The 14276-nt window shown below is 37.9% G+C and overlaps 1 protein-coding gene across 1 annotated transcript in view; it reads left to right on the forward strand.

The window, feature by feature from the left end:
* PIK3R3 (phosphoinositide-3-kinase regulatory subunit 3) overlaps nt 1-14276 on the forward strand; it is a 144982-nt gene that overhangs the window by 99218 nt on the left and 31488 nt on the right. The window contains exons 3-4 of the mRNA XM_047082577.1: nt 51-149; nt 14087-14267. Coding sequence (XP_046938533.1) covers nt 51-149; nt 14087-14267 — 280 coding nt within the window. The remainder of the gene's footprint in view (nt 1-50; nt 150-14086; nt 14268-14276) is intronic.

The raw sequence follows: 14276 nt of genomic DNA on the forward strand, positions 1-14276 counted from the left end.
AACAATCAGCGATTTCATTTTTTTTGTTTTCCTATAATTCTGTTTTTCAGGGAGGAGGTAAATGACAAATTACGGGATATGCCAGATGGTACGTTCTTGGTCAGAGATGCCTCAACAAAAATGCAGGGAGATTACACTTTGACTTTGCGGTGAGTATTTTTCAGCATTTGACTAGTGTTCTACTACCATTATTTATTTCTGGGTATAGAGAGATTTTTGTATTTATTTAAATGTTTATTTACACATTTAAAAAGAAGTTAATTTAGATATATAGTTTTTTTAAGTTTATTTAGTTTGAGAAAGAGCACGAGCTGGGGAGGGGAGAGAGGGGGGGAGACAGAAAGAATCCCAGTGCAGAGCCCAGTGCAGGGCTCAAACTCACAAACCGTGAAGTCATGACCTGAGCTGAAACCAAGAGTCAGATGCTTAACCTATGTGAGCCACCAGGGAGCACCTAGGTGCCCCTAGATACATAATTTTTAATTGTTTGGCTGACTATTCTTTCTCTGTACATTAAATATTTAAATGTCTTATATGAAAATGGCCACAATTTTTATTTTTATGAGGGAATAAAAAAAAAAAAGGCTAAGATCCCTAAAAGTAAGGAAGGAAGAAGACCTGTGAGTGAAAAAGAAGTCCTGGGCACAGTTTGAGGTTATTAATGATATGTTGGGAATCCACCCCTCTATTAATCCTATTATTTTTCTCAGTGCAGACTTCAGAGAGTAAAACTCAACATAGTTTAGGCTGATGAGGATATGTAGAAGATAAGGCAATTCTCAGCCTATATCATGCCATCCATATGGGCATATTAGAATTTTCTAAGTGGTGGGTGTATCACCTTTTATATTTACAAAGATATATTTACAAATATATTTTAAAAGATTAGGAAAACGGCATTAGATATTTTTACATTTAATTTTTTTATATTCAATTTTAACAATTAAAATAGCCTAATTACAATAAAGTACTGTGATTTTTTTATAAAGGAACTATCTAAAGAAAAATATAATGAAAACAGTAATGATAATAGCTCCCTTGTACTAAACATTTTACGTGCAATATCTTATTATTCACAACAACCTTATGAGATAGGTATTATTCATATTTCCATTTTATAGATGAGGCAACTGAAGCTTAACCTGGTTAAGAAACTTACCTGAAGACACATAGCTAGTAAGTGGCAGAGGATGGGTACAGATCCAGATTTATCTGACTCTTTATTGTCTTTCTACCTACTATCTTTAGGAAAAATCATGTAGTTTATGCTAGAAATTTGGAGTTTCTGGTAAAGATATTATAAGAAGTTAATACCTTGGGACTTTTAGTTGTGCTGAGGAAGAATCAGTGTGCTGCAATGATTCATTTGATTCTGTTCCCCCGCCCTCCCCCTGCCCCGCCGCTCCCGTCAGGCTTCTGTCTCTTCCAGTCTACAGGGACTACAAAACCAATGGCCACTTCTTTCTTCTGTGTGTGTGTGTGTGTGTGTGTGTGTGTGTGTGTGTGTGTGTGTGTCTAATTAATGTTATTTATTTACATCCAAGTTTGTTACCATATAGTGCAATAATGATTTCAGGAGTAGATTCCAGTGATTCATCCCCTATGTATAGCACTCAGTGCTCATCCCAATAAGTGTCTTCCTTAATGCCCCTTACCCATTTAGCCCATCCTCCCACCCCACAACCACTCCAGCAACCTTCAGTTTGTTTTTTGTATTTAAAAGTCTCTTATATTTTGTTCCCCTCCTTGTTTTTATATTATTTTTGCTTCCCTTCCTTTATGTTCATTTGTTTTGTATCTTAAATTCCTCATATGAGTGAAGTCATATGATATGTCTTTCTCTAATTTTGCTTAGTATAATACCCTCTAGTTCCATCCATGTGCTTGCAAATGGCAAGATTTCATTCTTTTTGATTGCTGAGTAATACTCCATTGTATATATATACCACATCTTCTTTATCCATTCATCCATCGATGGACATTTGGGCTCTTTCCATACTTTGGCTATTGTCAATAGCTCTGCTATAGACATTGGGGTTGCATGCACCCCTTCGAACAGCACAGCTGTATCCCTTGGATAAATACCTAGTAGTGCAATTGCTGAGTTGTAGGGTACTTCTGTTTTTAGCTTTTTGAGGAACTTCCATACTGTTTTTCAGAGTGGCTGCACCAGTTTGCATTCCCACCAGCAGTGCAAAAGAGATTCTTTTTCTCCACATCCTCGCCAACATGTTGTTGCGTGAGTTGTTAATTTTAAGCCATTCTGACTAGTGTGAGGTGGCATCTCACTGTGGTTTTGATTTGTATTTCGCTGATGATGAGTTATGTTGAGCATCTTTTCATGTGTCTGTTAGCCATCTGGATGCCTTCTTTGGAGATGTGTCTATTCGTGTCTTTTGCCCATTTCCTCACTGGCTTATTTGTTTTTTGGGTGTTGAGTTTGAGAAGTTCTTTATAGCTTTTGGATACTAACCCTTTATCTGTTATGTCATTCGCAAATAATCTTCTCCCATTCTGTTGGTTGCCTTTTAGTTTTGCTGATTGTGTCCTTTGCTGTGCAGAAGCTATTTGTTTTGATGAGGTCCCAGTAGTTCATTTTTGCTTTTGTTTCCCTTGCCTCCCTTGAGTAAGAAGTTGCTGTGGCCAAAGTCAAAGAGGTTTTTGCCTGCTTTCTCCTCTAGGATTTTGATGGTTTCCTGTCTTACGTTTAGGTCTTTCATCCATTTTGGCTTTATTTTGTGTATGGTGTAAGAAAGTGGTCCAGGTTCATTTTTCTGCATGTCACTGCTGAAGAGATTGTCTTTATTCCATTGGATATTCTTTTCTGCTTTATCAAAGATTACTTGGCCATACATTTGTGGGTCCATTTCTGGGTTCTGTAGTCTGATATGAGTGTTCTTGTGCCAGTACCATACTGTCTTGATGGTTACAGCTTTGTAGTATAGCTTGAAGTCTGGGATTGTGATGCCTCCTGCTTTGGTCTTCTTCTTCAAAATTACTTTGGCTATTCGGGGTCTTTTCTGGTTCCATACAAATTTTAGGATTGTTTGTTCTAGCTCTGTGAAGAATGCTGGTGTTATTTCGATAGGGATTGCACTGAATATAGATTGCTTTGGGTAGTGTCCACATTTTAACAATATTCTTCCAATCCAGGAGCATGGAGTATTTTTCCATTTTTTTGTGTCTTTGGTTTCTTTGATAAGCTTTCTATAGTTTTCAGTGTTTAGATTTTTCATTTCTTTGTTTAGGTTTATTCCTAGGTATTTTATGGGTTTTTTTGCAATTGTAAATGGGATCGATTCATTGATTTCTCTTTCTGTTGCTTCATTATTTGTGTAAAGGAATGCAACTGATTTCTGTGCATTGATTTTATATCCTGCAACTTTGCTCAATTCATGGATCAGTTCTAGCAGTTTTTTGGTGGAATATTTTGGGTTTTTTCTATAGAGTATCATGTTGTCTACGACCACTTCTCTTTTTACCTCAACTGACTTCTTAGTAGCATTAGTCCTAGGCACTTTTTCCTAGAAACAGTTTATTGTCTTGGCTGTGGTGACATCACACTCTTCTGATTTTCTTCCTAACTCTAGACTAGCCACTCCTTTGCTCAGTATCTAAATTTTAAGTGTTCAAGGCTCAGAGTTGGGTCTCTGTATTCATTCTCCCAAGATGAGTTTGTCCTATTCCATGGCTTTAACAGGCAGTTATATGGTGGTGATTCATAAACCTCATCTCCAACTCTGACCTCCAGAACTCCACATGCATATATCCCGTTGCCTATTTGACTCTGCCATTTAGATAACTAGGGAACATACTAATTTTAACATGGTCAAAGCAAAATGTTTTATTTCTTTTTATTTCTTTATTTTTTATTTTTTTAAATGTTTGAGAGAGAGAGAGAGAGAGAACACAAGTGGGGAAGGGGCAGAGAGAGGGAGACAGAGAATCCGAAGCAGGCTTCTTGCTGTCAGCACAGAGCCTGACGTGGGACTCAAACCTACGGAACTGTGAGATCATGATCTGTGCTGAAGTCAGATGCTCAACTGACGGAGCCACCCAGGTGTCCCAGAATTTTTTATTTCTAACCCGACTCCTCCTACTCAAATCATTTCTCTTTTAGTCTTTCCTTTTCTTTGTTTCTTTGTTTTTTTGTTTTTTTTTTTTTTCTTTCAGAAATAGAACCACCATTGGGGCACCTGAGTGGCTTAATCAGTTAGGCATCCAAGTTCAGTTCAGGTGATGATCTCACAGTCTGTGAGTTCGAGCCCCGTGTTGGGCTCTGTGCTGATAGCTCAAGCCTGGAGGCTGCTTCGGATTTTGTATCTCCCTCTCTCTTTGCCCCTCTTCCACTCATGTTCTGTCTCTCTCTGTCTCTCAAAAATGAATAAATGTTAAAAAAATTAAAAAAAAAAAAGAAATAGAACCACCATCTCTACAGTACTCAAGTCACAACTCTTTTTCCCTAACACATTCAAATCCATCATTAAACAGTCCTGCCAACTTTACCCCCAAATCTGTATTTGTAATCTCCACTTTACCTCCAAATCTATATTCATAATCTTGTCACACTTGTCTGCCACTCAACACTAAGCCACCATCATCTTGTTTGATCTTTTACAGTCATTTCGTGACAGGCCTCTCAGCATCTTATAATTTCTAGTCTTCCCCACCCTTTTTGACCATTTTCTGCACAGCAACCCGTAGTGATCATTTTAAGGTATGAGTCTGATTACTCCTTTGCTTAAAATTCTTTTTTTTATTATTTTTTTTAATATTTTAATTTATTTTTGAATGAGAGAGAGAGAGACAGAGCATGAGTGGGGGAGAAGCAGAGAGAGAGGGAGACACAGAATTCAAAGCAGGCTCCAGGCTCTAAGCTGTCAGCACAGAGCCCGATGTGGGACTCAAACTCACAAACTGTGAGATCATGACTTGAGCTGAAGCTGGATGCTTAACCAACTGAGCCACCCAGGCACCCACTTAAAATTCTTTTTTAAGAGTTTCCCTACTGCACTTAAGGTAAAAGAATTTGGATTTTATTCTAACTTACAAAATTCTATTTGACCTGGTCTTGGTCTACTTTTTTTTTTTCTAAGTTTATTTATTTTGAGAGACAGAGCAGAGGAGGGGCAGAGAGAGGGGGAGAGAGAGAATCCCAGGCAGGTTTTGTGCTGTCAGAGCAGAGCCTGATGCTGGGCTCAAACTCACGAACCGTGAGATCATGACCTGAGCTGAAACTAAGAGTTGGACGCTTAATCGACTGAGCCACCCAGGCACCCCGGTCTCAGTCTACTTTTTACACCTCATATCTTGCCCTCTTCTCTCCCTTCCACTACATTCAACCCCACTATCCTTTTTGTACCTCAGATAAGTGAAGCTTATTCCTGTCTCAGGGCCTTTGCAATAGCTGTTCTTTCTGGTCTTCGCATCCTCGGTTCCTTTTTGTCGATCAGATTTCTGCACAGTTGCCACCTGTTAACTCTTAAACTCTCTTAAACTTTCAATCCAAAGTAGCCATCCAAGGATATATATTGCCTCAATTTAATTCTCTATAATCTGCTCCTGTATTTTCTTTTCCTCTTCCACCTTGTCTATCTCACCCCATAGAATTTAAGTTCTCTAATAATCATTGTTTAATCATTGTTGCATCTCCAGACTTTAGTGTGTGATAATGGATAGACATTAGACAGTGGATAATACATAATAACAGATGAATGATCTGAAAAATGGTTTTAATCCCACACTAAGTTGTTTTATGATGGGTAGATTCCTAAGTGCAGCTAACTAAAGGCAACAATTTTTGCATCTTGGGATGAGGAAAAGAGCCTGCAGAAGTTATATTACTTACCTGAAGTTGCAGCACTGTTTAAGAACAAAGGCTGGAAAGGGGTCCCAGTGACAGTCTAGTCTAGAACCACCTTGAGAATTCTTATGCTTAGAGACCTGCAGCTGGAAGATTGTTAATACTACTTGGTTCAGCTGGGGTTTCTGCAGATGTAAGAATTCTCTGCATAACATTTTTCAGAAAGGGCCACTGAGCTTCCATGTGATCTTTCAGTCAGAGGGAGCTAGCATCTTCCTTTGAGACAGCCCATTTTATTTTTGGGCAGCTTTAAAATTTAGAGGGTTATCTTTGTGGTGGATATTACGGTAGGACCAGGAATGTGGACATGAATAAGAAGATGCGGTTTTACCTTTAAGAGTTCATAATCCCAATGTGTAATGGTGGAATAGGAGAGACACATATATACTATACTTGAATGCTTTTAATATAACACATAATATAACATTGTGGTGTTATATTTGAGTTCTCCCCATTTACTCCTTCTCCTAACTCCTGGTAACCATTGTTTTAGTTTGTTTGTGAATTTAATTTGACTATTCTAGGTACTTCATATAAGTAGAATCATACCAAAAAAAAAAAAAAAAGGTAGAATCCTACAATATTTATCCTTTTGTGTCTGGCTTATTTTTCAAGAATAATAGTTTTAAGTTTCATCCATATTGTAGCATATTCTTCCTTTTTAAGGCATGTGTATACTACATTTTGTTTATCCATTGTTCAGTGGACATTGGCAAGAATATTTTATTTAAAAATTATTTATTCATTTATTTACTTATTTATTTATTTATTTTGAGAGAGCGAGGAGGAAGAGAGAGCCAAGTGGGGTAGGGGCAGAGAGAGAGAGAATCCCAAGTAGGCCCCACGCTGTTGGTGAACTATAAGATCATAACCTGAGCTGAAATAAAGAGTCAGACGCTTAACTGGCTGAGCCACTCAGGCTCCCCAGCAAGAATATTTTAAAGCTTTCATGTATCTAGCAAAATGTCTGACATGTAGTAGGTACTCAGTGAATATCTGAAAGGAAAAAATAAATGAGAGAAAGGTAAAGGGAAGTTTTCTCAGAGGAAATAATAGTTTAACTGGGCCCTGACAGATTTTGTTAGACAGAAAAGTGATGGTCTTACTGGAGTTTAGTAAAATCCATAGTTCAGTACTAGTTACTCTGCATAGGATCTGATAATGAGTTAAAAATTTTTGTCTCAAAGAAGCCATAGTGTGTTGAGGGCAATAGGAATGAGAAAATTGCTTTGAATTAAACTAAAATAATAGGAGAAATTCAAAAAATGGGAAAGAAATATCTTGTTGAGAGGATATACAGAGGTGTCCTTCATGGAAGAAATTGCATTGCAGTGTATCTGGAAGAAGGGAATAGATTTGGGCATGTAGAAAGTGGGAGGGGAGGTTGCAGGATTAGGTAGCAATAGGAACAGAGATAAGCTGGTGAGAAACTAGAGTGCCCTGTTCTTGAAAGATGCAGTCCCAATTTGGCCAGAGGATAAAGTCCATAAAGAGGAACCAAGTGGTAGGGGATGGATGGTTGGAAAGGGTCATGTTGAAGAGGGCTTTGAATTCTAAAATTTGGAGTTTGCATTTATTTCATTTTAATTTTATTTTATTATTTTAGAGAGAGAGTGAGCGGGAAGAAGGGCAGAAGGAGAGAGAAAGAGAATATTAAGCAGGCTCCATACTCAGTGTAGAGCCTGATATGGGGCTCGATCCCATGACCCTGGGATCATGACCTAAGCTGAAATCAAGAGTTGGATGTTCGGCGAATGGACTGAGCCACCCAAGTGCCCCTGCATTTAATATCATAGGTAGGCAGAGGGAACCATTGCATTTTTTTTTTTTTTTAGCAATTATATGATCAGACTATATTTGAATAGAAAGAATAAAAGAGGATAGATACTAGCAAAGAGTTAGGATATTATGAAATGTCAGGGTACCTGGCTGGCTCAGTTGGTAGAGTATGTGACTCTTGATCTCATGGTCGTGAGTTTAAGCCCCACATTGGGCATAGAGCTTACTTAAAAACAAAACAAAAAACTGTAGAATATTATCAATTGAGACGTAATGGTGATCAAGAATAGAATTTATTCTTTAATCATTTAATATTTATTGAGTGCCCACAATGTTCTAGGTACTATTCTAGGAAAAGGAAATGATGAACATTTCCTATCTATACATGGTCTCCTATCCATTTGGTGTTTATATTTGGGTAGAGATAGGAGTAGGGGAGAGGAGACAAACACATAAAAAAGAAATAACTTCCAGTATATGTAATGCTATATAGGAACTACACAGGGTTATGTGATAGAGACTATAGGGAAAGGGAATTTAAGATAGTTTTGAGAAGGAGGGCCTCTCTGAGGATGTGACCTCTGAAAACTGAAGGATATGTGAGAACCAGCCAGAAAAGTGTTCTAGGAAGAGGGAACAGAAAATGCAAAGACACTGAATTTTGGAAAGATTTGGTGGATCCAGTGAATACAAAGACTGCTGTGACTGGCTTACAGTGTGAACCATAGAGTGGTAGAAGATAAAGTTGAAAGTGGAAAGGAGACAGATGCACAGAGCCTTGTGAGCCATGGTAAGGAATTTTCTCCCTCCCTCTCTCTCTCTTTCTCCTTTCTTTCTTTCTTCTTTCTTTCTTTCTTTCTTTCTTTCTTTCTTTCTTTCTTTCTTTCTTTCTTTCTTTCTTTCCTCTTTCTTTCTTTCTCTTTCTCTTTCTTTCTTTCTCTTTTTCTTTCTTTCTTTCTTTCTTTCTTTCTTTCTTTCTTTCTTTCTTTCTTTCTTTCTTTCTTTCAGAGTGTGTGTGTAGGAGTAGGGGAGGAGCAGAGAGAGAGAGAAGCCCAAGCAGACTCCATGCTGTCAGCACAGAGCCCAACACAAGGCTCGAGCCCATCAACTGTGAGATCATGACCTGAAACCAACAGTCAGATGCTTAACCAACTGAGCCACCCAGGCACCCCTAATTTTATTTCTAAGTGAAAAAAAAACAAAAAACAAAAAACAGCAACCAAAAAACCAAACCCAAGAATGTTTTTTAAGCAGGGGAATGATATGATGGAAAGATGGAATACACTATTAGCTGGGATAGTGGCTCTAGGAAAGGAGTTGAGGAATCAAAGTAAGAGGCAATATGGAGCTAAGAGCCAAGGGATTTAATAATAGAGTAGGTATGAGGTTGGGGTGGAGTAGTTAAAGATGATTCATTTGAGCCTGTTGGGCTTAGAATGAATGTGCCATTTATAGAAATAGGCAAGTCAGAAGCAGTTGTTTTATAGAGAACAGGGGAAAGATGTTGGTTTTTAGCTGCTCCAGAACTTCCAGAAAAAGTGTATCTAGAGTAGAGCTAGAAATGTAGGTTTAATGCTTAGAGGAGAGCATAGAACTAGAAAAAGATTCAGGTACCATCTCCATAGAATAAATGGGATTTTAAGGAAAGAATATATATAGGGAAGAAAAGGTAGAGGCTGAAGGCAAGTATTTTTAGAGACTGTGTTTACCAACAGGAAGGAGCTGAGGAAGAACAGTCTAAGAGGTTGAGACAAAAGTGTAATGTCATAGGGGCACCTGGGTAGCTCAGTTGGCTAACTGTCCAATTCTTGATCTCAGCTCAGGTCATGGTCTCACAGTTCATGAGTTCGAGTCCTGCATTGGGCACTATGATGACAGCACAGAGCCTGGTTGGGATTCTGTCTCTTCCTCTGTCTGCCCCTCCCCTGCTCCCTCTCTCTCTCTCTCTCAAAATAAGTAAATAAAAATTAAAAAAACTGTAATGTCATATAAGTAATGGGAAGACAAAATATTAAATGGGTAGGGAGAGAAAGTAGGGAGAGTAGAAATCTTAAGCCATTGCAAAGAATCTAAGCCTGGGGTGGAGGGAGGAGGCAGGCAGAGTCTGAATTTAATAAAAGTTGGTGACTCTCAAATGAGAGTGAAATCAGACTGTAAAGGGTAGGTGATAAGGAAATAGAAGTTTTCCAATTTAGTAAACCATCGTAAATAGAACTCATTGTAGAAAATCTGGATAGTTAAATCTTTAGGAATTTGCTGTATGCCAGGCATTAGGCCAGGTGGTAGAATACAAGAAGGGATAGCATAATTCTTCTGTTTAAGAAGGGTATAGTGAGGGAGAGAGACATATAATTAAAAATTGACCATTATTTAGTTCCTTCATGTCCTCACTTTCTTCCCTCTCTGCTTAGAGTCCATGGTCTATTATTAAAATTAGCCTTATGAATATATCCTCAATAAACTTGCTCCTTTTTCCCCTCCGTTGTAGTTCCCTAACTGTATTCCTACACTTGTTAAATTCAACTCTTTATCTATTCCTTGCCTATACCTAAGTAGCTGAATGTGAAGAAAAATACACTGTGCTCACTGGCTTCACTTAAAATTCATGACTATTAATCTTACATGGGCGTTTAGTACTGCTTAGCTGAATTTCTGCATCTCTGCAATCTGTTTGCTCTCTCACTTTCCTAGATGACAATTTTTCTCTTTTTTTTTTTTTTTTGAGAGAGAGAGGGCAAAAGTGAGAGAGGGGGAGGGAGAGAAAAATGGGGCATACCTGAAGCGGAGCTCACCCAAAGTGGAGCTCAAGCTCACCCAGAGTGGGGCTCGTGCTCACCCAAAGCAGGGCTCGAACTCATGAACCGTGAAATCATGACCTGAGCCGAAGTCCGATTCTTAACCGACTGAGCCACTCAGGTGCCCCCCAAGATGACAATTTCACATATTCTTTCTTTTTTTTTTTTCTTTGAACAACTCATTTTCCCCTTTCTACCTAAGGAAATTGCTTCCTGTTTCACTGGTAACATGGAAGTTGTTGGAAGATACCTAACTCCCCATTGGTCCTGTTGCCACAGCTATCAACATATTTGCATCTGAATGTGAATACCCTTACTCCTGTTCCAGTGGATGACTGTTCAAGTTTTGTCCAAGATCCATCTCACTACTTGTGGGCCAAATCCCATCCCATCCCTCTATTCTTCTCAAGGACATACATTAGGAATTATCTTGTCAGTCCTCTTGGTGATCATCAGTTTTTATCTCTCTACTGAGCCATTCTCATCAGCATATAAATATGTGATACTATCTCCCATTTAAGAATAATAAAGAAGGAAAATTCCCTTGACGTATCCCTTTCCAAATACTTCCCTATTTCTCTGCTCCCTGTTTACAGCAGTACTCCTCAAGACAGTTGTCTGTTGGCATTTCTTTTCCTTCTTATTTCATTCTCTTTAGTCCATTCTAGTCAGGCTTTCACCTTAGCATCCCATGGAAACCATTTTGTCCAGATCACTTAATGATCCCTTCTTTATCAAAACCTGTGATCATTTACCTGGTTGATCATTTTCTCTGGGTTGAAATGCTTTCTTAAAAATGGGGCGCCTGGGTGGCGCAGTCGGTTAAGCGTCCGACTTCAGCCAGGTCACGATCTCCCGGTCCGGGAGTTCGAGCCCCGCGTCGGGCTCTGGGCTGATGGCTCAGAGCCTGGAGCCTGTTTCCGATTCTGTGTCTCCCTCTCTCTCTGCCCCTCTCCCGTTCATGCTCTGTCTCTCTCTGTCCCAAAAATAAATAAACGTTGAAAAAAAAAAAATGTACTGTGCTGGGACGCCTGAGTAGCTCAGTCTGTTAAGGTCTGACTTTTGGTTTTGGCTTGCTCATGATCTTGTTTATGGACAGTGTGGGGTCTGCTTGAGATTCTCTCTCTCTCTCTCTCTCTCTCTCTCTCTCTCTGCCCCTCCCCCACTCACCCTGTCTCTTTCAAAATAATATATATGATATATATATATATATCATATATATATATATCATATGATATATATCACATATATATGATATATATATCACATGATATATTATATATATATCATGTTCTTAGTTCTCCTTTTACTTTATTAATTGCTCTCTCTTCGTTTCTTTTGCTGGTTCTTCCTCATCTTCCTAACTACTAACCATTGGTGAACCCCAGGACTTAGACCTTGGACCTCTTCTCTTATTTGACTGTACTCATTTCAAATAACATCTGTAGACTGACAGCTCTTGATTCTATAACTCTAGCCCAGACCTTTCTCCTGAACTTTAGATTCTTCAAATAGGTTGCTGGATTGTCTACTCTTGTACATTCATTAGGCATCTCAATCTTAACATGTCTAAAAGCAAAATATTTTTCCCCTTTAAACATGTTCTTTTTATACAGCCTTCTTCATTTCGATAAATAACAATTCCATTCTTCTAATTGCTTAAGATAAAAAACTTGAAATCATCTTTATGTTGTTTCTCTCTCTTCTACCCATCTATGTCTATGCCATCAGCATGTCTGGTAGGCTCTCTCTTCAAAATATATTCAGCGTCCCACCATTTCTCACTATATCGTCTTTGTTCAGGATGGATGCCATCTCTCTTGCCTAGATTATTTTAATAGTCTCCCAACTGATCTTTCTACTTCTACACCTGCTCATTTTGAATGGTTTCTTCTCACCCCAGCAGCTAGAGTGAGCCTTTTAAAATACATGAGAGATGGTATCATTCGGCTCAGAATCCTCTTGTGTTTTCCCATCTTATTCAGTAAAAGTCAATACCCTTAAGATGGCTTACAGGTTGTTACATGATATGAGCTCCTTTTACATCTCTTACTTCTCTCCTACTAGTATTCTTCCTTTTGCTCATTCAGCCCCAGTGTCATTGGCCTCCTTAATGTTCCTTGAACATGCCAAACATGCTTCTACCTCAGGGGCTTTGCACTTGCTGTTCCCTCTGCTTGCACCCTTATATACCTGCTGTGCTAGTTCCCTCACTTCATTTAGGACTCTGCTTAAATGTCACCTGAATAGAGCGGTTTTCTTTGTGCAATATATATAAAAAAGAAATCCCTGCACCCCCAGAACTATCTCTTGCCTTTACTCTGCTTTATTTTTTTCTGTAGGACGTATTACCATTTGATATATCTAGCTGTTTGTTGTTATATTCTATCTTAATGAGAAATTCTTCATCTTCTTTATAAACTTAAAGATAGAAATACGTTCCTCATGCTCCTAAATTGGAAGTCTGGCTTGTTCATCATTATATGCACTGTACCTCGTACAGTTAGTTCCTGGCATATAGCAGATATTCAAAAATTTTGAACGAATGAGTGCCTTTTTTACTTTTCTCTAGAGAGACCAGGTTGTATTTATTGTGAATATATGTGTGGGTATACACATCTATAGTAACTACATAAGATTAGGTGGTCCTTCCGATACATATTTTGTAGGAATAGTTCTTCATCCATCTAAATCTTGACTTTCTGTAAGCATTATTAAATCAATCCATAGATTGAACCTATTGTGTTTGACCTTTCATTTGTCAATGAGGCATTGACAAATCCCAGTGTCTCTTTTATTATGTGTAATAGCATGGCAGAAAGAGATGTAGAGACGTATTTTCCCCCCATTAAGTCTGCGTGTATTATAAGAAGAGTTGAGTGGGAATGGTGCAGTGTTTTGCTTGATAGAATGAATCAACGTGCTGTGGTTTGATTATACTGTGTGGGACTTGGAAAACACTGCCATTTTAAGCTTTGGTTATATATTATCTTTAAGGAAACATTGGATATGACTCAGTAAACAAAAGAGTCAAATTACCCCATTCTAATATAAACGATTCTTCAAAAGCTATACCTTATAAAACAGTTGAATGACAATTGAATCATTTACTTATTGTGATGGTTTAAATAAATAGTCACTTCCAAGAATTATAAGCAAATATAAAAGACAAAATAATGCAAGGTACTAGATTAAATTACTCAGTTATAAATCATTCAAGGAGCTTAATTATGTTTGGGCATTCACAATAAAACCTTGAATGTGTTGGTGATTTCTGTGTGACACATGTTTATCATCCCCCTTCATACAGAAATGGCTTCTGCTTCCCTCCAAAGACACACAATCACATATCTTTAGGTCCTAAAGAGATTATCTCTGTTCTTCCTGAAAAAATATTAATCGAATTTAAATTTAAAAATTCATTCAGAAAATAAACAAAAGATATAATTTACTTTTGTTTTAGTTATTTTTCTGGTCAGGTATATTGACCTTTAGTAACCAAGATATTTTATAGACAAAAGAAATAGTTGTTAAAATGATAAGATATTGTATGTACTTTTACACACATAATTATATGGAAATATATATGAAAATAGTACTTTGATAGAATTTTTGGAAAAAAAATCTACAGTTGTTGTTTTGTTCACAGGAAGGGAGGCAATAATAAGTTAATAAAGATCTATCATCGAGATGGTAAATACGGCTTTTCTGATCCTCTGACATTTAATTCTGTGGTGGAGCTCATTAACCACTATCATCATGAATCTCTTGCTCAGTACAATCCCAAACTTGATGTGAAGCTCATGTACCCAGTGTCCAGATACCAACAGGTATGATTA

Source organism: Lynx rufus, unplaced genomic scaffold (assembly GCF_022079265.1).
Source record: "Lynx rufus isolate CCGP_SWC_20201006 ecotype Redwood Valley unplaced genomic scaffold, mLynRuf1.p SCAF_2, whole genome shotgun sequence".
NCBI lineage: Eukaryota > Metazoa > Chordata > Mammalia > Carnivora > Felidae > Lynx > Lynx rufus.